We start from the raw sequence: 25,154 nt of genomic DNA on the forward strand, positions 1-25,154 counted from the left end.
GACTCTGAATGTCCTTGAGATGCATGTTTATCAATAACTGGAAAACCAGTCAATATTCAGGTCCCCAAGAAAGTAGACCTCTCTGTTTACATCACATACACTATCAAGCATTATTTCGACTGTTTGCGCGATAGCAACATCCCAAAAGAAAGGGCTTTAGATGTGCCAAGGGAACCTGCAACCACAATACTTAAATAACACGACATAAGATATTCTCTAAGCATTACAGGGATATGGCTCTGAATATATAGCAACACCTCTCCCTTAAATGCAATTGTCTCTTCTATGAATGTTGTATCATCAAATGAATTATCTAAGTGAGTCTCAGAAATTACTAATATATGAATGTTATCTGATGTTAGCAAGTTATTGATTTGATTAACCTTATTTCTAAGGCTGCATATATTAATATGGGCTGTTTTCAGCCCTTTCCTGGGTAGCTTATCAGAGGTAGACATAATACTGAAAAGAGCAAACGAAGCAAGAGAACTATGTATTCAGCAGTCCATTAATCAGTTGGTGTGTGTGTGTGTGTGTGTGTGTGCTGCGGGGTTGAAGCTACGAACCCATAGGCTTGGCCCTCTCGTCCCACAGCTTCTCAAGCCTGTCAAAGGTGGAATTTCTTAGAAAGAATAAAGAGTTGGTGACTTGTAAATCAAATTTATTTACACTGGGACACCCTAAAAAACGAACAGAATAAAAATGTGCCTAGTCAATGTTGTCGTCGTCGTCAACTTCACCGAGCGTCAAACACAACCACTGGAGTCAGAGTCAAGGAATGTAGTTTTGGCTTGTGTGCGAATCGGAACGGCTCACAGGAGCAGGAGCCTACATCCTGTTTATGTTGCTTGAGCCCCTAGACAGGACGCTAGTCAATTTCAGGGCATTTTTCTATAATGTACACTAATGATTCCAGGGATTTGTCTGCCAAAGAAACCATTGGGCGGGCCGGGCCGCCTAAGCGTTTCTTCGGCCGCCCAAGTCCAAACTGTAAGAAAAGTATTTATACACAAAAATATAAACATGTAAAGTGTTGGTCCCATGTATCATAAACTGAAGAAAATCCCAGACATTTTTTTAGATGCACAAAAAACTAATTTCTCTCTAATTTTGTGCAAAAATTTGTTTACATCTCTGGTAGTGAGCATTTCTCCGTTGCCAAGATAATCCATCCACCTAACAGGTGTGGCATATCAAGAAGCTGATTAAGCAGTATGATCATTACACAGGTGCACCTTGTGATAGCGACAATGAAAGACAACTTTAAAATGCACCGTTTTGTCACACCACACTGCCACAGATGTCTCTAGCTTTGAGTGTGCAATTGGCATGCTAACTGCAGGAATGTCAACCAGAGCTTTTGTCAGAGAATGTAATGTTAGATTCTCTTCTCCAACATAGTTTTAGAGAATTTGGCAGTACGTCCAACCGGCCTCACAAAAGCAGACCATGTGTAACCACGCCAGCCCAGAACCTCCACCTGCAGGATTGTATGAGGGTGGGGGGCCTATATATTTTTTGTAATATAATCTTTGAGAACTAACAATCAATCAAATCTAGACAGTCAGGAGAATTGTTAATTAATTTAAAAGTATTGATTTTGATAAGTTTGAGCAAAAGCACAGCCATGGCAAACGGCATAGAATTGCAACATTTTCTATCAGCTTCTTGGCAAAATGTGTAGAATAGCAGGAATTTAACTTTACAACGGCAAAAATGTATATCGGCTCCATTGAAATTTGAATGGCAAGAAATTGGCTTTAAAAAAAAGCAACAAAACAAAAGATAAGGGGCTTCAAATTCTCTAAAATTCAGCCGCGCCGACCGTTGCCAAACCCCCCTTTTGATCCATAAAGCCCTGGATTCATTCCTAGAGGTTTCAGCACCTATTTAAAACCTTAATATATTTCAAAGGATACATCTCTTTGTTCTCTTCTTGTACATGATTCTGTATCCACACTCTCTGCATCTGATTGGATCACGGGCCTTAATTTCATTTTCAGTGTGGCATTCTGTTAGGAGAAAAACATTTCAGCAGCTACTACATCACAGACATACTGGTAGTAATCATTCTGTAAGGCAGGAGCTGCAGTATCATCAAACATTCTGTAACATGCTGACCACACCGCTTGCGTTACGTGCGCGAGCGTTGCAAAATAAATTTACTCATACATGTTATTCAATCACTTCATCCAAACTGCTTGCGCGCATTGACAAGCGTTTGAGTAGCCAGGCGATAAAATAGAAGTTTTCTTTATTTTTTTAGGCTTGATGTGCTGCAAGTCCCGCCTCTCACATCTCCTCATTGGTTTTTAGGAGCATAAACCTACGTGGGTGATTGGAAGCTGAAATGAGGTCCACACTACAGTCCAGTTGGTAGTAGTGCACCTTAAAGTTGGGTGCCAACCGCCATATAAAGGCAAAAGAAAAAAATCATTAGAAGCCTGGAGGACAGAATGCTAGAAACAAACTCCATTTACCCTTTTATCTGTGGATGAATTGTCAGAGTAGAGGACCTTGTGCATTTCAGGTAAAATAACAACCCAATGTTTATATCCCAGGACTAAAGTCCCTAGCAACAGCAAGCTAAATGTTTATATCCCAGGACTAAAGTCCCTAGCAACAGCAAGCTGGCTAAATGGCCATGAATATGTGTGTATCGACCTGTCCCCAAATTAAAATAGTTGGTTAAGAGATTGTTCTGATATTTCAACCTGCACGTCCTGGTCGCATCTGGTTTGGATAGACAAAATCAACATGTTTGTGATGGCGCTAAGGAAGCACACACGTGCCCAGTCTAGTCAGCATGTAAGGCAGGCGCTGCAGTAGTACATCAATCATGTAACTACATATGTAGATATGGGTGAACAAAACAAGGGTACTGAAGGGCATGTTATGAAAAGTCACTAACAGTTTTAGTTGCAGTACAAAGACAAAGCATGGATTTTAGAAACAATGGTAAAATAGCACCTCAAACACACTGTGCCATGTACAATATTACAGCTTCCGAACAGAAGACATTACCCCCACATATGTAGATCATAGGCTGTTGCTTGGGGGGTTGCACGTCTTTTTGAGTGTCCATGCTTGAATCTGGAGAAAATCAGATAACATTGTCAGTACCGTTTGAGACAGTGTAACCAATTTATGTGCAACTCCCGAAACTGCATGGTTTATAAATGATGTTATGACTATCTAACATAACTGGTTTGCTACGTGACCCAAAAGCATAATTATCTCAGCAATTTGGCCAAATATTACGATATCTAACTCCTGTCATCTGTGATTTAGCCTTAGCTAGCTGCTGACTACATGTGAATGGTTTCCTGGCTAGCGTAAGCTATCTAGCTAAAGTTAGCTAAGAGCAGCAAACAGAACAACTACCGACAGATAACCACTTTAAAATACCATTAAAAAAAATAACTGGTAAATATTATAGCATGTTATAACCCAATTCAGTATGAAATACATAACCCACCGGTTTAAATTTTTTTAAATTTAAAAAAGCTAAAGATGTGTATTTGTTTCTCTCATGCCAGCGTGCGTCGAAACAACGTGATTCTTCTTCTCTGGGTTTGGGTTGGCGGACCGGCCTTTAACATCGCCACCTACTGGACTGAAGTGTTAGGCCAGTCACGGCCGACCGTCAAATAGAGCCCTAGACACCAAAAGATCGAACCCTTTTGCTTGATCAAGGACGTGATTCTTCTTCTTAGGTTAGGGTTTAACCAAAGTTTTGGTGCATTATAACGGGGCGGCAGGTAGCCTAGTGGTTAGAGAATTGGGACAGTAACCTAAAGGTTGGTGTTATCGAATCCCCAGAGCTGACAAAGTAAACATGTCATTCTGCCCCTGAACGATGCAGTTAAAACACTGTTCCTAAAAATGTATTGCCACCCATTGGAGTGTAGGCCAGCCCCGTTGCGTTTAAAAATATATATAATTTGCTGACACAGGGTGTGACTATCACGATCGTCATGGGAAGAAGTGGACCAAAGCGCAGCGTTCACTCTATTTATTTATTAATGAACATCGACAACAACAAAACAAATACGAACGTGACGTTCTGCAGGGAAACATAACAACCAATGCAAAAATAAGATCCCACACATGAAAGAGGGGAAAAAGGACTGCCTAAGTATGATTCCCAATCAGAGACAACGATAAACAGCTGTCTCTGATTGAGAATCATACCCGGCCAAAACAAAGAAATAGAAAGCATAGACTTCCCACCCGAGTCACACCCTGACCTAACAAACATAGAGAAAATAGTATCTCAAAGGTCAGGGCGTGACAGTGACGCAATTGCAGAGCCTCTGTAGACTTGCAGAGGCCAAATTGAGCTTTGTAACGCATCGCCGTGCGCCTCCCTAATTTGTAACAATGAGGAGGGCTCCGTATAGCTCCTCATTGACATAATTGGTTGACGGTAGGTGGGGGTGGGAGGTCCTGTATAGACACAAACTCACTTCCTTGACAACAGCTCCGCTCCGCAAAGCTCCAGAAGTATGAATGCCCTGACTTCTGCAGAGGCCGAATCACAGAAAATGCTGTATGGCCACTGCAGATGACGGATTGACCATACAGAGCATTTGTTTAGGGTAGGGATGTCCCAAGGATTCCAGATAGCACAAACCTTCCATCAATCTTGGCTATTGCTGCTTTATTTGAATTATTGGACAACGGAGTCATGTGCAGGAGCAAAGGTTCGTCAAGGTAATTGAGGTAATATGTACATGTAGGTTGAGTTATTAAAGGGACTATGCATAGATAATAACAGAGAGTAGCAGTGGCATAAAAGAGGGGGAGGGAAATGCAAACAGTCAGGGTAGCCATTAGATGTTCAGGAGTCTTATGGCTTTGGAGTAGAAGCTGTAGAAGCCTCTCGGATGTAGACTTGGTGCTCCGGTACCGCTTGCCGTGTGGTTGCAGAGAGAACAGTCCATGACTAGGGTGGCTGAAGTCTTTGACAATTTTTAGGGCCTTCCTCTGACACCACTTGGTATAGAGGTCCTGGATGGCAGGAAGCTTGGCCCTGGTGATTTAAAAAAAAAAAAAAAATGTTTTATTATTTTTTTTATTAACAACAAATCAATACATAAAGCACATGAGGGAACACAAGCATACATAGATTACAAACAATGGACAATCGAGCTAGGGGTACAATATCACATTACAATTACACAAGGACCTTAAGGACATGCATATACTTACAATTCTAACAGCTTTTTTGTTAGTAGAGCATTTAACCGTCTTAAAATACAGTTCCATTTCTTTTTGTAGGTTACGAAAATGTGGTTTTCTGTTTGTAAATTTACATTTGTGTATATGAAATTTGGCCAAAAGAATAATGAAATTAATTACATAAAAATGATTCCGCTTATTTCTATTGTATGTAAAGAATCCAAACAGTACATCTCTCCACAATAGTGTAAAATCTTCATAAATGTGTTCAATTATAAACCTACTGATGTCTTGCCACAGTTTTCTTACATGCATACAATGCCAAAAAAGATGCACAACTGTTTCTGGGTGGTCATTACAAAAGGAGCAATTTGAGTTGATGTTTTCCTTAAACGTATTCATATAGTGGTTGGCAGGATAATATTTATGAATAATTTTAAAGGAAACTTCCTTAATTTTGTTAACAAGTAGGTATGTTTGTGGCAACATCCAAACTTTTTTCCAACAGATATTATCAATAAATCCATTCCAATAAGGCATGACATAAGGTATAGATACAACATCCTGCTGAAACAAGGATCGTATCGCTCTGTTGTTGAATGGACCAAAACAGAAACAAATCTTTCCTACTGATGAGTCAACAGGGTCAATAGAAGGTAGGCTCTGAGGGTCAGGTCTTGACATGTTCCTGAATAACATAGCAACACCTGAGGGAATGGCATCTAAAACAATTGCAAAATCTTTAGGTGTTACAGGGACCTTGTAAAGTGATAAGAATTCTTTATAACTGAGTAAAAGACCCTCTGCATTTACCAGTTGGCTCACCAATAGGATATTATTTCTGAACCAATATTCTAAAAACAGAGAGGTATTTTTATACAATATATCCCGATTAATTGTGTTTATAAATTAAGGACCATGACAAGAAAACCTGCCGATGAAAAGCAGAAAGTTTCACTGGAACTTTGTCAATATTATAATTGCAAAACAACATGAAGTTAAGGCCACCGCTTGGCCCTGGTGATGTACTGGGCCATACGCACTACCCTCTGTAATGCCTTGCGGTCGGAGTCCGAGCAGTTGCCATACCAGGCAGTAACGCAACCGGTCACGATGCTCTCAATGGTGCAGCTGTAGAAACTTTTGAGGAATCTTTTCTTTTCCTGTTTGATGGTTTGTCAGAGGGCATAGTGGGATTTCTTATAAGCTTCCGGGTTAGAATCTTGCTCCTTGAAAGTGGCAGCTCTTGCCTTTAGCTCAGTGAGGATGTTGCCTGTTATCTATGGCTTCTGGTTGGGGTATGTACATACGGTCACTGTGGGGACGACGTCATCGATGCGCTTATTGATGAAGCAAATGACTGATGTGGTGTACTCCTCAATGCCATCGGAAGAATCCCAGAACATATTCCAGTCTGTGCTAGCAAAACAGTCCTGTAGCTTAGCATCTACTTCATCTGACCACTTCTTTATTGACCGAGTCACTGTTTCCTCCTGCTTTAATATTTGCTTGTAAACAGGAATCAGGAGGATAGAATTATGGTCAGATTTGCCAAATGGAGGCGGAGGGAGAGCTTTGTACAGTATGTGTCTCTGAGTGGGAGAAAAGGTGGTCTAGAGTTTTTTTCCCCTCTGGTTGCACATTTAACATGCTGAGTAATTTGGTAAAACTGATTTGTTTCCCTGCATTAAGGTCCCTGGCCACTAGGAGCGCCACCTCTGGATGAGCTTTTTCCTGTTTGGTTATGGCGGAATACAGCTCATTGAGTGAGGTCTTTGTGCCAGCATCGGTCTGTGGTGGTATGTAGACAGCTAGGAAAAATACAGATGTAAACTCTCTAGGTAGATAGTGTGGTCTACAACTTATCATGAGATACTCTACTTTAGGCGTGCAAAACCTTGAGACTTCCTCAGATATAGTGCACCAGCTGTTTACAATATATAGTCGGCCCCCCTTGTCTTACCAGACGCTGCTGTTCTGTCCTGCCGATACAGCATATAACCAGCCAACTGTATGTTGATAATGTCGTCGTTCAGCCACAAGATAGTAAGGTTTTTAATGTCCCATTGGTAGTTTAATCTTCCTCAAAGGTCGTCGATTTTATTTTCCAATGATTGCATGTTAGCTAGTAGAATGGAAGGCAGTGGGGGTTTATTAATTATTATTATTATTTTTTAATTATTTCACCTTTATTTAACCAGGTAGACTAGTTGAGAACAAGTTCTCATTTACAACTGCGACCTGGCCAAGATAAAGCAAAGCAGTTCGACAGATACAACGACACAGAGTTACACATGGAGTAAAACAAACATACAGTCAATAATACAGTAGAAAAATAAGTCTATATACAATGTGAGCAAGTGAGGTGAGATAAGGGAGGTAAAGGCAAAAAAATGCCATGGTGGCGAAGTAAATACAATATAGCAAGTAAAACACTGGAATGGTTGATTTGCAGAGCTAAATCAAATCAAATTGTATTTGTCACATACACATGTTTAGCAGATGTTAATGTGAGTGTAGCGAAATGCTTGTGCTTCTAGTTCCGACAATGCAGTAATAACCAACAAGTAATCTAACTAACAATTCCAAAACTACTGTCTTATACACACAAGTGTACGGGGATAAAGAATATGTACATAAAGATATATGAATGAGTGATGGTACAGAGCGGCATAGGCAAGATACAGTAGATGGTATCGAGTACAGTATATACATATGAGATGAGTATGTAAACAAAGTTAAAGTGGCTAGTGATACATGTATTACATAAAGATGCAGTAGATGATATAGAGTACAGTATATACGTGTATACATATGAGATGAATAATGTAGGGTATGTAAACATTATATTAGGTAGCATTGTTTAAAGTGGCTAGTTATATATTTTACATTTCCCATCAATTCCCATTATTAAAGTGGCTGGAGTTGAGTCAGTGTGTTGGCAGCAGCCACTCAATGTTAGTGGTGGCTGTTTAACAGTCTGATGGCCTTGAGATAGAAGCTGTTTTTCAGTCTCTCGGTCCCAGCTTTGATGCACCTGTACTGACCTCGTCTTCTGGATGATAGCGGGGTGAACAGGCAGTGGCTCGGGTGGTTGTTGTCCTTGATGATCTTTATTGCCTTCCTGTGACATCGGGTGGTGTAGGTGTCCTGGAGGGCAGGTAGTTTGCCCCCGGTGATGCGTTGTGCAGACCTCACTACCCTCTGGAGAGCCTTACGGTTGTGGGTGGAGCAGTTGCCGTACCAGGCGGTGATATAGCCCGCCAGGATGCTCTCGATTGTGCATCTGTAGAAGTTTGTGAGTGCTTTTGGTGACAAGCCGAATTTCTTCAGCCTCCTGAGGTTGAAGAGGCGCTGCTGCACCTTCTTCACGATGCTGTCTGTGTGGGTGGACCAATTCAGTTTGTCTGTGATGTGTATGCCGAGGAACTTAAAACTTACTACCCTCTCCACTACTGTTCCATCGATGTGGATAGGGGGTGTTCCCTCTGCTGTTTCCTGAAGTCCACAATCATCTCCTTAGTTTTGTTGATGTTGAGTGTGAGGTTATTTTCCTGACACCACACTCCGAGGGCCCTCACCTCCTCCCTGTAGGCCGTCTCGTCGTTGTTGGTAATCAAGCCTACCACTGTTGTGTCGTCTGCAAACTTGATGATTGAGTTGGAGGCGTGCGTGGCCACGCAGTCGTGGGTGAACAGGGAGTACAGGAGAGGGCTCAGAACGCACCCTTGTGGGGCCTCAGTGTTGAGGATCAGCGGAGTGGAGATGTTTCTACCTTCACCACCTGGGGGCGGCCCGTCAGGAAGTCCAGGACCCAGTTGCACAGGGCGGGGTCGAGACCTTTCAGTTTCACGCGAATGCTGCCATCAATCCACGGTTTCTGGTTTGGGAATGTTTTAATCGATGCTATGGGAACGACATCTTCAACGCACGTTCTAATGAACTCGCACACCGAATCAGCGTATTCGCTACAGGGTGTGTTTAGTGATGGGGTCCCATCCTTTCAGGCTGTTGGCCTGAAGTAGGACTAAATAGATTTAAATTGTGGAGTAGGGTATTTATTATTATTTTGTGAGTGTAGTGTTAAATGGTAGGGTATTTTGTTTTTCTTTTTTGTTGATTTTTGATTATAAAAATATTTAAAAAGTGTAAGGGAGTTGTACTCCAGAGTACTAGGGGGCGGTAATGCGACATTTACTGGATGCCAACCGCCTTTAAATCTCTTCGAAGAGGAAGGTGAGTGCCATGACACACCGCACAGCTGCCTGAAACAACGACAGCAAAGAATGAAAATATTATTTTGATTTGGTTATATTTCAGCGTTTGAAAATTCAAAGGAGATTGTCTTTAGTTGTACACCATGGAGCCGACAGCGCCCAAAAGGTATGTGTACGTTTGATTCGCTTGGAAAAGTACAAGTTATGTATGTTAGTTAGCTCGCTAAATTAGCCTCGACAGCTAACGTTATAGCAAATATTTTTCAATCTGTGGCTGTAGGTAACCGGCTAGCCACGTTAGCAAGTTTGTAAACAATATTTGTAATTCCTTATAAGATATATAACGTAAGCTTCACCACTTTGACTTGTAACGTTAGTTAACAGTAGATGTTTTAAATTACCTTAATTTAACTCAATGCTAGGTAGCTACCGTTAGCTAGTTGTTTAGCTTGACAGCATCTGTTTAATATTAGCTGATTTGTGTGTTCTTGTAATGTTAACTTTTTTAGCCTAAAAAGATAGCTAGTTACTTCAGCATAAGTTATATAAAACTCCCTGCGGACGCAGTTCCACAATTCTTGTCGTGTTGTTGATGCCATAGAAATAGAATGAATAGAACAGACTTGGAACCTCTAGCCACAGAGAGAACAATGACAGATATTTTTACCGGATGTATAAGTGTGAAGCATCCGGTTGACGTTTCCACTCACTAGCAAATAATGGTGGTGAGTGGAAGCCCAATGTCCGGCCGTGGTAGGAGATGGAATTTGGACAACATACTACTAATTTTCTCATTGAGGAAAGAGTTGACCAAGTAGTTTTCTGTTTTCGAAAAACAGAATGGACTAAGTTTTTTAAAAAGTAAAAAAAAAAAAAAAAACATGTAGTCTTTAACCTTTGCCAAACTTTCAAAAAAGTGTGTTGTTTAGTAGTGCAAGAGTGAATTTAGTTATTGCACACTCACATTTCACAGAGTAGGTGTTTATATATATATATATATATATATATATATATATATATATATATATATATATATTAATATCCCCTTTCTTGTTCTGCCTACTGTGATTAATTTGCTCCGATTGGTAACAACAAGCTGTGGTCTGTCTTGGGTTAGATATAAACATCTTTGCTTGAACCCTGGGAAGTTCACTGGTAAACTCAAGCATACCCTCGCAATTAATGACTGCCTGTTATTGTGATGCCATTTCCATGGTCATTTGAATTGGCCTATTAACTGATGTTGGATTTCCATGGTAATGTAGAATGTTCATTCAAATGTCAGCTGATGTAGCTCATGTGATGGAATGTATTTTTTTTGTTGTCTAATGTAAGTTGAGTTGACTCAACAAATCACAGCACAAATTGAAGGGTACACTTCCTGCTTTTACTTCCTGCCATGGGTACACTCAAAATGGCTGGCAGCCCAACCATTATTCCATCATTGACTTGAATGGCGATTCCTGTTCTATTTATTTCTGTGGTTGATTCTCTTCCTCCACAGCAAGCTGAAGAAACTGAGTGAAGACAGTCTAACAAAACAACCAGAGGAGGTCTTTGATGTTCTGGAAAAACTTGGTGAAGGGTGAGAATATTAATTCATCATAAAAACAATTCCATCATTATAACCTGAATAACATTTCTAATGAAAAGAGGTGTTTGTGTACATTGACATTATGATAATGACTAGATTTATGAAATGGCTGATGGAACCTCTAATATGTTATACAGGATCCTGGTCTTTGGTACTTTCTGCATCATTTCCACTGTCTTGATTCATCTCCTCCAGATCCTATGGCAGTGTGTTTAAAGCCATCCATAAGGAGTCAGGCCAGGTGGTGGCTATCAAACAGGTGCCTGTTGAGTCAGACCTCCAGGAGATCATCAAGGAGATATCCATCATGCAGCAGTGTGACAGGTATTCTGTATGTAAGAGAGGAAAGACTCTCTGGCCTAGACGTTCATCAGGCAGAGCTAGCATGGCTCCAGAGGCTAGTGAGAGGAGAACAGTCTCCTCCATATTCACATGTCTATCTATATACTACACCAGTACCACACTCTGTTTGGTCAGCAAAATGTTTGTTCTGTCTCTCTTCCTGTCCAGTCCCTATGTGGTGAAGTACTATGGCAGCTACTTTAAGAACACAGACCTGTGGATAGTGATGGAGTACTGTGGAGCCGGCTCTGTTTCAGACATCATCAGACTACGCAATAAGACGGTCAGTATATTTACGACGGATGACAATAAAGATGACCTTTGGTGCTTCGGTAACCTTTTAACATTCATTGGTCTTGATTTTAATGTGTATTCATAGACTACTGAATTATCAGAATGAATCAATTATACCATCTCCTCTTGTAAAGCTCACAGAGGATGAGATAGCCACCATCCTCAAGTCCACATTGAAAGGTCTGGAGTATCTGCATTTCATGAGGAAGATCCACAGAGACATCAAGGCAGGCAACATTCTCCTCAACACAGAGGGCCATGCCAAACTGGCTGACTTTGGAGTAGCGGGACAACTCACGGTCTGTCTACCTGTCTGTGTCTACCTGTCTGTGTCTACCTGTGTCTACCTGTCTGTGTCTACCTGTCTGTGTCTACCTGTCTGTGTCTACCTGTCTGTGTCTACCTGTCTGTGTCTACCTGTCTGTGTCTACCTGTCTGTGTCTACCTGTCTGTGTCTACCTGTCTGTGTCTATCTGTCTGTGTCTATCTGTCTGTGTCTATCTGTCTGTGTCTATCTGTCTGTGTCTACCTGTCTGTGTCTACCTGTCTGTGTCTACCTGTCTGTGTCTACCTGTCTGTGTCTACCTGTCTGTGTCTACCTGTCTGTGTCTACCTGTCTGTGTCTACCTGTCTGTGTCTACCTGTCTGTGTCTCTGAAGTGAATTCTGACTGTCTAACGATGTAATCTGGTGTCAGTTTGATCAGGCGTTCTTATTATCCTTGTAGTGATTGTAGCAGTGTATCACAGAAGTTTATATATAGATGAGACTAATGCTCCTATTATTCTGTCCCTGTCTAGGACACGATGGCAAAGCGGAACACGGTGATCGGGACTCCGTTCTGGATGGCTCCAGAGGTCATCCAGGAAATCGGATATAACTGTGTGGCAGACATCTGGTCCCTGGGCATCACCTCTATAGAGATGGCTGAGGGAAAACCTCCCTACGCTGATATACATCCCATGAGGGTGAGTCTAACCTCTAACCCTGGGCATCACCTCTATAGAGATGGCTGAGGGCAAACCTGTGTGGTTGGAGATGTAGTGCAGTTTGGCTACATGTTGATGCTCTTAATTGGGAAAGGGGGATACCTCGTCAGTTGCACAACTGAATGCATTCAACTGAAATGTGTCATCTGCATTTAACCCAGCCCCTCTGAATCAGAGAGGTGGGGGGTGGCCTTCCTGAATCCACGTCCTAGCTAATGACTCGTTGGCGGCTACAGCTGAAAAATAAGGAACCTGGAATACTCCAGACAACTTTGAATCTGAGCGATCCAGGTGTTGATCAAATCCCCTCCCAAAAATGTGATTTGTCACATGCTTGATAAACAACAGATGCTTCCGGGTCCTTTTCACACAATGCAGAGTTAAAGATAAATATAGGGACACGAGGAATAAATACAGTGAATTACAATAACAGGTAAAAATAACATGGCTATATACAGGGAGTACCAGGTAATAAATAACATGTCTATATACAGAGAGGTACGAGGTAATAACATGGCTATATACAGAGAGGTACCAGGTAATAACATGGCTATATACAGGAAGTACCAGGTAATAACATGGCTTTGTTCAGGAAGTACCAGGTAATAACATGGCTATATACAGGGAGGTAATAACATGGCTATATACAGAGAGGTACCAGGTAATAACATGGCTATATACAGGGAGGTAATAACATGGCTATATACAGAGAGGTACCAGGTAATAACATGGCTATATACAGGAGGTAATAACATGGCTATATACAGGAGGTAATAACATGGCTATATACAGGAGGTAATAACATGGCTATATACAGGAGGTAATAACATGGCTATATACAGGAGTACCAGGTAATAACATGGCTATATACAGGAGGTAATAACATGTCTATATACAGGAGTACCAGGTAATAAATAACATGTCTATATACAGGGAGGTAATAACATGGCTATATACAGAGAGGTACCAGGTAATAACATGGCTATATACAGGGAGGTAATAACATGTCTATATACAGGGAGTACCAGGTAATAACATGTCTATATACAGGAGGTAATAACATGGCTATATACAGAGGTACCAGGTAATAACATGGCTATATACAGGAGGTAATAACATGGCTATATACAGGAGGTAATAACATGGCTATATACAGGAGGTAATAACATGGCTATATACAGGGAGGTAATAACATGGCTATATACAGGGAGGTAATAACATGTCTATATACAGGGAGGTAATAACATGTCTATATACAGGGAGTACCAGGTAATAAATAACATGTCTATATACAGGGAGGTAATAACATGGCTATATACAGAGAGGTACCAGGTAATAACATGGCTATATACAGGAGGTAATAACATGTCTATATACAGGAGTACCAGGTAATAACATGGCTATATACAGGGAGGTAATAACATGGCTATATACAGAGAGGTACCAGGTAATAACATGGCTATATACAGGGAGGTAATAACATGGCTATATACAGGGAGGTAATAACATGTCTATATACAGGGAGTACCAGGTAATAAATAACATGTCTATATACAGGGAGGTAATAACATGTCTATATACAGGGAGTACCAGGTAATAACATGTCTATATACAGGAGGTAATAACATGGCTATATACAGAGGGTACCAGGTAATAACATGGCTATATACAGGAGGTAATAACATGGCTATATACAGGGAGGTAATAACATGTCTATATACAGGGAGTACCAGGTAATAACATGTCTATATACAGGAGGTAATAACATGGCTATATACAGGGAGGTAATAACATGGCTATATACAGGGAGGTAATAACATGTCTATATACAGGGAGTACCAGGTAATAACATGTCTATATACAGGGAGGTAATAACATGGCTATATACAGGAGGTAATAACATGGCTATATACAGGAGGTAATAACATGTCTATATACAGGAGGTAATAACATGTCTATATACAGGGAGTACCAGGTAATAACATGTCTATATACAGGGAGGTAATAACATGGCTATATACAGAGAGGTACCAGGTAATAACATGGCTATATACAGGGAGGTAATAACATGGCTATATACAGGGAGGTAATAACATGTCTATATACAGGAGTACCAGGTAATAAATAACATGTCTATATACAGGAGGTAATAACATGGCTATATACAGGAGGTACCAGGTAATAACATGGCTATATACAGGAGGTAATAACATGTCTATATACAGGGAGTACCAGGTAATAACATGTCTATATACAGGGAGGTAATAACATGGCTATATACAGAGGTACCAGGTAATAACATGGCTATATACAGGGAGGTAATAACATGGCTATATACAGGGGAGGTAATAACATGGCTATATACGGGGAGGTAATAACATGGCTATATACGGGGAGGTAATAACATGGCTATATACAGGAGGTAATAACATGGCTATATACAGGAGGTAATAACATGGCTATATACAGGAGGTAATAACATGGTTATATACAGGAAGGTAATAACATGGCTATATACAGGAGGTAATAACATGGCTATATACGGGGAGGTAATAACATGGCTATATACGGGGAGGTAATAACATGGCTATATACGGGGAGGTAATAACATGGCTATATACGGGGAGGTAATAACATGGTTATATACAGGAAGGTAATAACATGGTTATATACAGGAGGTAATAACATGGCTATATACGGGGAGGTAATAACATGGCTATATACGGGGAGGTAATAACATGGCTATATACGGGGAGGTAATAACATGGCTATATACGGGGAGGTAATAACATGGCTATATACGGGGAGGTAATAACATGGCTATATACGGGGAGGTAATAACATGGCTATATACGGGGAGGTAATAACATGGCTATATACGGGGAGGTAATAACATGGCTATATACAGGAAGGTAATAACATGGTTATATACAGGAGGTAATAACATGGCTATATACAGGGAGGTAATAACATGGTTATATACAGGAGGTAATAACATGGTTATATACAGGAGGTAATAACATGGCTATATACAGGAAGGTAATAACATGGCTATATACAGGAAGTACCAGGTAATAACATGGCTATATACAGAGAGGTAATAACATGGCTATATACAGAGAGGTAATAACATGGCTATATACAGAGAGGTAATAACATGGCTATATACAGGGAGTACCAGGTAATAACATGGCTATATACAGGGAGGTAATAACATGGTTATATACAGGAGGTAATAACATGGTTATATACAGGAAGGTAATAACATGGCTCTATACAGGAGGTAATAACATGGCTATATACAGGGAGGTAATAACATGGCTATATACAGGGAGGTAATAACATGGTTATATACAGGGAGGTAATAACATGGTTATATACAGGGAGGTAATAACATGGCTATATACAGGGAGGTAATAACATGGCTATATACAGGGAGGTAATAACATGGCTATATACAGGGAGGTAATAACATGGCTATATACAGGGAGGTAATAACATGGCTATATACAGGGAGGTAATAACATGGCTATATACAGGGAGGTAATAACATGGCTATATACAGGGAGGTAATAACATGGCTATATACAGGAGGTAATAACATGGCTATATACGGGGAGGTAATAACATGGTTATATACGGGAAGGTAATAACATGGCTATATACAGGAAGGTAATAACATGGCTATATACAGGGAGTACCAGGTAATAACATGGCTATATACAGAGAGGTAATAACATGGCTATATACAGAGAGGTAATAACATGGCTATATACAGAGAGGTAATAACATGGCTATATACAGGGAGTACCAGGTAATAACATGGCTATATACAGGAGGTAATAACATGGTTATATACAGGAGGTAATAACATGGTTATATACAGGAAGGTAATAACATGGCTATATACAGGAAGGTAATAACATGGCTATATACAGGAAGGTAATAACATGGCTATATACAGGGAGGTAATAACATGGCTATATACAGGGAGGTAATAACATGGCTATATACAGGAGGTAATAACATGGTTATATACAGGAAGGTAATAACATGGCTATATACAGGAAGGTAATAACATGGCTATATACAGGAGGTAATAACATGGCTATATACAGGAGGTAATAACATGGCTATATACAGGGAGGTAATAACATGGCTATATACAGGGAGTACCAGGTAATAAATAACATGTCTATATACAGGAGGTAATAACATGGCTATATACAGGAGTACCAGGTAATAACATGGCTATATACAGGAGGTAATAACATGGCTATATACAGGGAGGTAATAACATGGTTATATACAGGAAGGTAATAACATGGCTATATACAGGGAGGTAATAACATGGCTATATACAGGAGGTAATAACATGGTTATATACAGGGAGGTAATAACATGGTTATATACAGGAGGTAATAACATGGTTATATACAGGAAGGTAATAACATGGCTATATACGGGGAGGTAATAACATGGCTATATACAGGGAGGTAATAACATGGCTATATACGAGGAGGTAATAACATGGCTATATACGGGGAGGTAATAACATGGCTATATACGGGGAGGTAATAACATGGCTATATACGGGGAGGTAATAACATGGCTATATACGGGGAGGTAATAACATGGCTATATACGGGGAGGTAATAACATGGTTATATACGGGAAGGTAATAACATGGCTATATACAGGAAGGTAATAACATGGCTATATACAGGGAGTACCAGGTAATAACATGGCTATATACAGAGAGGTAATAACATGGCTATATACAGAGAGGTAATAACATGGCTATATACAGAGAGGTAATAACATGGCTATATACAGAGGTAATAACATGGCTATATACAGGGAGGTAATAACATGGCTATATACAGGGAGGTAATAACATGGCTATATACAGAGAGGTAATAACATGGCTATATACAGGAAGGTAATAACATGGCTATATACAGGGAGGTAATAACATGGCTATATACAGGGAGGTAATAACATGGTTATATACAGGGAGGTAATAACATGGTTATATACAGGAGGTAATAACATGGTTATATACAGGAAGGTAATAACATGGCTATATACAGGAAGGTAATAATATGTCTTTGTTTCCAAGATAATTGGTCTATAGGGAATATGGTGCCATTTGACCTGGTCTATAGGGAATATGGTGCTATTTGACCTGGTCTATAGGGAATATGGTTCTATTTGACCTGGTCTATAGGGAATATGGTGCTATTTGACCTGGTCTATAGGGAATATGGTGCTATTTGACCTGGTCTATAGGTAATATGGTGCCATTTGACCTGGTCTATAGGGAATATGGTGCTATTTGACCTGGTCTATAGGGAATATGGTGCTATTTGACCTGGTCTATAGGGAATATGGTGCTATTTGACCTGGTCTATAGGGAATATGGTGCCATTTGACCTGGTCTATAGGGAATATGGTGCCATTTGACCTGGTCTATAGGGAATATGGTGCCATTTGACCTGGTCTATAGGGAATATGGTGCCATTTGACCTGGTCTATAGGGAATATGGTGCTATTTGACCTGGTCTATAGGGAATATGGTGCCATTTGACCTGGTCTATAAGGAATATGGTGCCATTTGACCTGGTCTATAGGGAATAGGGTGCCATTTGACCTGGTCTATAGGGAATATGGTGCCATTTGACCTGGTCTATAGGGAATATGGTGCCATTTGACCTGGTCTATAGGGAATATGGTGCCATTTGACCTGGTCTATAGGGAATAGGGTGCCATTTGACCTGGTCTATAGGGAATAGGGTGCCATTTGACCTGGTCTATAGGGAATAGGGTGCTATTTGACCTGATCTATAGGGAATATGGTGCTATTAGGCCTGGTCTATAGGGAATGTGGTGCCATTTGACCTGGTCTATAGGGAATAGGGTGCCATTTGACCTGGTCTATAGGGAATAGGGTGCCATTTGACCTGGTCTATAGGAATATGGTGCCATTTGACCTGGTCTATAGGGAATAGGGTGCCATTTGACCTGGTCTAGGGAATAGGGTGCCATTTGACCTGGTCTATAGGGAATATGGTGCTATTTGACCTGGTCTATAGGGAATATGGTGCCATTTGACCTGGTCTATAGGGAATATGGTGCCATTTGACCTGGTCTATAGGGAATGTGGTGCCATTTGACCTGGTCTATAGGGGAATAGGGTGCCATTTGACCTGGTCTATAGGGAATAGGGTGCTATTTGACCTGATCTATAGGGAATATGGTGCTATTTGGCCTGGTCTATAGGGAATGTGGTGCCATTTGACCTGGTCTATAGGGAATAGGGTGCCATTTGACCTGGTCTATAGGGAATAGGGTGCCATTTGACCTGGTCTATATGGAATAGGGTGCCATTTGACCTGGTCTATAGGGAATATGGTGCCATTTGACCTGGTCTATAGGGAATATGGTGCCATTTGACCTGGTATAGGAATATGGTGCCATTTGACCTGGTCTATAGGGAATATGGTGCTATTTGACCTGGTCTATAGGGAATAGGGTGCCATTTGACCTGGTCTATAGGGGAATAGGGTGCCATTTGACCTGGTCTATAGGGAATAGGGTGCCATTTGACCTGGTCTATATGGAATAGGGTGCCATTTGACCTGGTCTATAGGGAATATGGTGCCATTTGACCTGGTCTATAGGGAATATGGTGCCATTTGACCTGGTATAGGAATATGGTGCCATTTGACCTGGTCTATAGGGAATATGGTGCTATTTGACCTGGTCTATAGGGAATAGGGTGCCATTTGACCTGGTCTATAGGGAATATGGTGCTATTTGACCTGGTCTATAGGGAATATGGTGCTATTTGACCTGGTCTATAGGGAATATGGTGCTATTTGACCTGGTCTATAGGGAATATGGTGCTATTTGACCTGGTCTATAGGGAATATGGTGCTATTTGACCTGGTCTATAGGTAATATGGTGCCATTTGACCTGGTCTATAGGGAATATGGTGCCATTTGACCTGGTCTATAGGGAATATGGTGCCATTTGACCTGGTCTATAGGGAATATGGTGCCATTTGACCTGGTCTATAGGGAATATGGTGCCATTTGACCTGGTCTATAGGGAATATGGTGCCATTTGACCTGTTCTATAGGGAATATGGTGCCATTTGACCTGTTCTATAGGGAATATGGTGCCATTTGACCTGGTCTATAGGGAATATGGTGCTATTTGACCTGGTCTATAGGGAATATGGTGCCATTTGACCTGGTCTATAGGGAATATGGTGCCATTTGACCTGGTCTATAGGGAATAGGGTGCCATTTGACCTGGTCTATAGGGAATATGGTGCCATTTGACCTGGTCTAGGAATATGGTGCCATTTGACCTGGTCTAGGGAATAGGGTGCCATTTGACCTGGTCTATAGGGAATATGGTGCCATTTGGAGCGATTGGAGCGAGCGGTCGCATTCGCGGTCGCATTCGCACTTCGCTCTGCAGGTTGTATAACTTTTTCATTACATTTCATTATAGTACAACGGTTGATTTGTCTAATCTTAGCAATTCTTCTTAGCTAGCTACATAGCCGTCCTTGTATCAGAGATAATTGCATAATTATCGTATTTCGTCGCCCTAACGTAGCCTTCACTGCTATTCGCCCAGGAGCTAGCTAACGCTAGCTAACGCACACAGATTAGCATCACTGTAGTGCTATTCACTCAACTGTACGACTTGATTAGTTTACTGTTAGCTAGCTACATAATCTTAGCCATTCTTCTTAGCTAGCTACATAGCCGTCCTTGTATCAGAGATAATTGCATAATTATCGTATTTCGTATTTCGTCGCCCTAACGTAGCCTTCACTGCTATTCGCCCAGGAGCTAGCAACGCTAGCTAACGCACACAGATTAGCATCACTGTAGTGCTATTCACTCAACTGTACGACTTGATTAGTTCAGTGTTAGCTAGCTACATAGCTGTCTTTGTTTCCAAGATAATTGTGTAGTTTAGTGTGTGTAGCCTTGGAGTGATTATCTTAATTCACTGAGGTTCGCTAGCCAGCTATTTGTCGTCCTTAACGTAGGAGACTCTGCTAGCTAGCCAACAGCTAACTGCTAACAGCTAGCCAACGTCTGCTGTTTTGAATTCAACAACCCGGTCAGGTGGTTTCACATTTTCGTTTCATTGCAGTGCAGCGGTTTGATTTGTTTGATCGTGGCTAGCTGCATAGCCGTCTTTGTTTCAAAGATAATTGTGTAGTCTAGACCGATTCCCTAGGTTAGCTAGCCAGCTATTGTCGTTCTTTTAACTCAACGTAACGTAAACAACACTGCTAGCTAGCCAGCTAGCCCCCGAATAGCAGCACTGTAGAATTATTACACTCAACGGAACGACTTGATTAGTGTAGTGTCAACAACGCAGCTACTGCCAGCTAGCCTACTTTAGCAGTACTGTATCATTTTAATCATTTTAGTCAATAAGATTCTTGCTACGTAAGCTTAACTTTCTGAACATTCGAGACGTGTAGTCCGCTTGTCATTCAATTTCCTTGCATTAGCGTAGCCTTTTCTGTAGCCTGTCAACTATGTGTCTGTCTATCCCTGTTCTCTCCTCTCTGCACAGACCATACAAACGCTCCACACCGCGTGGCGCGACCACCTAACCTGGTGGTCCCAGCGCGTACGACCCACGTGGAGTTCCAGGTCTCTGGTAGCCTCTGGAACTGCCAATCTGCGGCCAACAAGGCAGAGTTCATCTCAGCCTATGCCTCCCTCCAGTCCCTTGACTTCTTGGCACTGACGGAAACATGGATCACCACAGATAACACTGCTACTCCTACTGCTCTCTCCTCGTCCGCCCACGTGTTCTCGCACACCCCGAGAGCTTCTGGTCAGCGGGGTGGTGGCACCGGGATCCTCATCTCTCCCAAGTGGTCTTTCTCTCTTTCTCCCTTACCCATCTGTCTATTGCCTCCTTTGAATTCCATGCTGTCACAGTTACCAGCCCTTTCAAGCTTAACATCCTTATCATTTATCGCCCTCCAGGTTCCCTCGGAGAGTTCATCAATGAGCTTGATGCCTTGATAAGCTCCTTTCCTGAGGACGGCTCACCTCTCACAGTTCTGGGCGACTTTAACCTCCCCGTCTACCTTTGACTCATTCCTCTCTGCCTCCTTCTTTCCACTCCTCTCCTCTTTTGACCTCACCCTCTCACCCTCCCCCTACTCACAAGGCAGGCAATACGCTTGACCTCATCTTTACTAGATGCTGTTCTTCCACTAACCTCATTGCAACTCCTCCAAGTCTCCGACCACTACCTTGTATCCTTTTCCCTCTCGCTCTCATCCAACACTTCCCACACTGCCCCTACTCGGATGGTATCGCGCCGTCCCAATCTTCGCTCTCTCTCCCCCGCTACTCTCTCCTCTTCCATCCTATCTTCTCTTCCCTCTGCTCAAACTTTCTCCAACCTATCTCCTGATTCTGCCTCCTCAACCCTCCTCTCCTCCCTTACTGCATCCTTTGACTCCCTATGTCCCCTATCCTCCAGGCCGGCTCGGTCCTCCCCTCCCGCTCCGTGGCTCGACGACTCATTGCGAGCTCACAGAACAGGGCTCCGGGCAGCCGAGCGGAAATGGAGGGAAAACTCGCCTCCCTGCGGACCTGGCATCCTTTCACTCCCTCCTCTCTACATTTTCCTCCTCTGTCTCTGCTGCTAAAGCCACTTTCTACCATTCTAAATTCCAAGCATCTGCCTCTAACCCTAGGAAGCTCTTTGCCACCTTCTCCTCCCTCCTGAATCCTCCCCCCTCCCTCCTCCCTCTCTGCAGATGACTTCGTCAACCATTTTGAAAAGAAGGTCGATGACATCCGATCCTCGTTTGCTAAGTCAAACGACACCGCTGGTTCTGCTCATACTGCCCTACCCTATGCTCTGACCTCTTTCTCCCTCTCTCTCCAGATGAAATCTCGCGTCTTGTGACGGCCGGCCGCCCAACAACCTGCCCGCTTGACCCTATCCCCTCCTCTCTTCTCCAGACCATTTCCGGAGACCTTCTCCCTTACCTTACCTCGCTCATCAACTCATCCCTGACCGCTGGCTACGTCCCTCCCGTCTTCAAGAGAGCGAGAGTTGCACCCCTTCTGAAAAAAACCTACACTCGATCCCTCCGATGTCAACAACTACAGACCAGTATCCCTTCTCTCTTTTCTCTCCAAAACTCTTGAGCGTGCCGTCCTTGGCCAGCTCTACCGCTATCTCTCTCAGAATGACCTTCTTGATCCAAATCAGTCAGGTTTCAAGACTAGTCATTCAACTGAGACTGCTCTTCTCTGTATCACGGAGGCGCTCCGCACTGCTAAAGCTAACTCTCTCTCCTCTGCTCTCATCCTTCTAGACCTATCGGCTGCCTTCGATACTGTGAACCATCAGATCCTCCTCTCCACCCTCTCCGAGTTGGGCATCTCCGGTGCGGCCCACGCTTGGATTGCGTCCTACCTGACAGGTCGCTCCTACCAGGTGGCGTGGCGAGAATCTGTCTCCTCACCACGCGCTCTCACCACTGGTGTCCCCCAGGGCTCTGTTCTAGGCCCTCTCTTATTCTCGCTATACACCAAGTCACTTGGCTCTGTCATAACCTCACATGGTCTCTCCTATCATTGCTATGCAGACGACACACAATTAATCTTCTCCTTTCCCCCTTCTGATGACCAGGTGGCGAATCGCATCTCTGCATGTCTGGCAGACATATCAGTGTGGATGACGGATCACCACCTCAAGCTGAACCTCAGCAAGACGGAGCTCCTCTTCCTCCCGGGGAAGGACTGCCCGTTCCATGATCTCGCCATCACGGTTGACAACTCCATTGTGTCCTCCTCCCAGAGCGCTAAGAACCTTGGGCGTGATCCTGGACAACACCCTGACGTTCTCAACTAACATCAAGGCGGTGTCCCGTTCCTGTAGGTTCATGCTCTACAACATCCGCAGAGTACGACCCTGCCTCACACAGGAAGCAGCGCAGGTCCTAATCCAGGCACTTGTCATCTCCCGTCTTGATTACTGCAACTCGCTGTTGGCTGGGCTCCCTGCCTGTGCCATTAAACCCCTACAACTCATCCAGAACGCCGCAGCCCGTCTGGTGTTCAACCTTCCCAAGTTCTCTCACGTCACCCCGCTCCTCCGCTCTCTCCACTGGCTTCCAGTTGAAGCTCGCATCCGCTACAAGACCATGGTGCTCGCCTACGGAGCTGTGAGGGGAACGGCACCTCAGTACCTCCAGGCTCTGATCAGGCCCTACACCCAAACAAGGGCACTGCGTTCATCCACCTCTGGCCTGCTCGCCTCCCTACCACTGAGGAAGTACAGTTCCCGCTCATCCCAGTCAAAACTGTTCGCTGCTCTGGCCCCCCAATGGTGGAACAAACTCCCTCACGACGCCAGGACAGCAGAGTCAATCACCACCTTCCGGAGACACCTGAAACCCCACCTCTTCAAGGAATACCTAGGATAGGGTAAGTAAGGGTAAGTAATCCTTCTCACCCCCCTTCTCCCCCCCCAACAAGATTTAGATGCAAGTGGCTGTTCCACTGGTTGTCATAAGGTGTATGCACCAATTTGTAAGTCGCTCTGGATAAGAGCGTCTGCTAAATGACTTAAATGTAAATGTAAATGTACAGGGAGGTAATAACATGGCTATATACAGGAGGTAATAACATGGCTATATACAGGGAGGTAATAACATGGCTATATACAGGGAGTACCAGGTAATAACATGGCTATATACAGGGAGTACCAGGTAATAACATGGCTATATACAGAGAGGTAATAACATGGCTATATACAGAGAGGTAATAACATGGCTATATACAGAGAGGTAATAACATGGCTATATACAGAGGTAATAACATGGCTATATACAGGGAGGTAATAACATGGCTATATACAGAGAGGTAATAACATGGCTATATACAGAGAGGTAATAACATGGCTATATACAGGGAGGTAATAACATGGCTATATACAGGGAGGTAATAACATGGCTATATACAGAGAGGTAATAACATGGCTATATACAGGAGGTACCAGGTAATAACATGGCTATATACAGAGAGGTAATAACATGGCTATATACAGGGAGGTACCAGGTAATAACATGGCTATATACAGGGAGTATCAGGTAATAACATGGCTATATACAGGGAGGTACCAGGTAATAACATGGTTATATACAGGGAGTACCAGGTAATAACATGGCTATATACAGGGAGGTAATAACATGGCTATATACAGGGAGGTAATAACATGGCTATATACAGGGAGGTAATAACATGGCTATATACAGGGAGGTAATAACATGGCTATATACAGGGAGGTAATAACATGGCTATATACAGGGAGGTAATAACATGGTTATATACAGGGAGGTAATAACATGGTTATATACAGGGAGGTAATAACATGGCTATATACAGGGAGTACAAGGTAATAACATGGCTATATACAGGGAGGTAATAACATGGCTATATACAGGGGGGTAATAACATG

At 42.4% G+C, this 25,154-nt stretch overlaps 2 protein-coding genes and 1 long non-coding RNA gene across 3 annotated transcripts in view; 2 read left to right on the forward strand and 1 right to left on the reverse strand.

Annotated features, from left to right (window-relative positions):
- Positions 1 to 644: 644 nt before the first annotated feature.
- On the reverse strand, positions 645 to 3,640 carry LOC118375477 (DNA-directed RNA polymerases I, II, and III subunit RPABC4). Its single transcript, XM_035762045.2, has 4 exons — positions 3,479 to 3,640; positions 3,025 to 3,093; positions 1,920 to 2,012; positions 645 to 759 (listed from the first exon to the last, which is right to left on the reverse strand). The coding sequence occupies exons 2-4, from the start codon at positions 3,083 to 3,085 to the stop codon at positions 737 to 739; spliced, it is 177 nt and encodes a 58-aa protein (XP_035617938.1). The 5' UTR covers positions 3,086 to 3,093; positions 3,479 to 3,640; the 3' UTR covers positions 645 to 736.
- A 5,759-nt stretch (positions 3,641 to 9,399) lies between these two features.
- Positions 9,400 to 25,154, forward strand: part of LOC118375478 (serine/threonine-protein kinase 3) — a 32,509-nt gene continuing 16,754 nt past the window's right edge. Inside the window, exons 1-6 of the mRNA XM_052468998.1 lie at positions 9,400 to 9,567; positions 10,906 to 10,986; positions 11,191 to 11,319; positions 11,506 to 11,620; positions 11,766 to 11,930; positions 12,431 to 12,598. Of these exons, the coding sequence (XP_052324958.1) occupies positions 9,545 to 9,567; positions 10,906 to 10,986; positions 11,191 to 11,319; positions 11,506 to 11,620; positions 11,766 to 11,930; positions 12,431 to 12,598 (681 nt within the window). The 5' untranslated portion in view covers positions 9,400 to 9,544. The remainder of the gene's footprint in view (positions 9,568 to 10,905; positions 10,987 to 11,190; positions 11,320 to 11,505; positions 11,621 to 11,765; positions 11,931 to 12,430; positions 12,599 to 25,154) is intronic.
- Positions 14,958 to 25,027, forward strand: LOC127909088 (uncharacterized). Its single transcript, XR_008069544.1, has 5 exons — positions 14,958 to 15,016; positions 15,143 to 15,246; positions 15,298 to 15,505; positions 17,142 to 17,587; positions 24,852 to 25,027. It is a non-coding gene; the product is annotated as an uncharacterized LOC127909088 (long non-coding RNA).

The sequence above is a fragment of the Oncorhynchus keta genome, chromosome 19, assembly GCF_023373465.1.
Source record: "Oncorhynchus keta strain PuntledgeMale-10-30-2019 chromosome 19, Oket_V2, whole genome shotgun sequence".
Taxonomy (NCBI): domain Eukaryota; kingdom Metazoa; phylum Chordata; class Actinopteri; order Salmoniformes; family Salmonidae; genus Oncorhynchus; species Oncorhynchus keta.

Bases quoted from the DNA above. Each gene is read 5' to 3' on its own strand.
- LOC118375477 (XM_035762045.2), bottom strand. From the start codon at position 3,085: ATGGACACTCAAAAAGACGTGCAACCCCCCAAGCAACAGCCTATGATC. The intron at 2,013-3,024 runs GTAATGTCTTCT...TTCTCCTAACAG, and splicing joins TATGATCTACATATGTGGGG to AATGCCACACTGAAAATGAA. The intron at 760-1,919 runs GTATCCTTTGAA...CTCTGACTCCAG, and splicing joins CAAGAAGAGAACAAAGAGAT to TGGTTGTGTTTGACGCTCGG.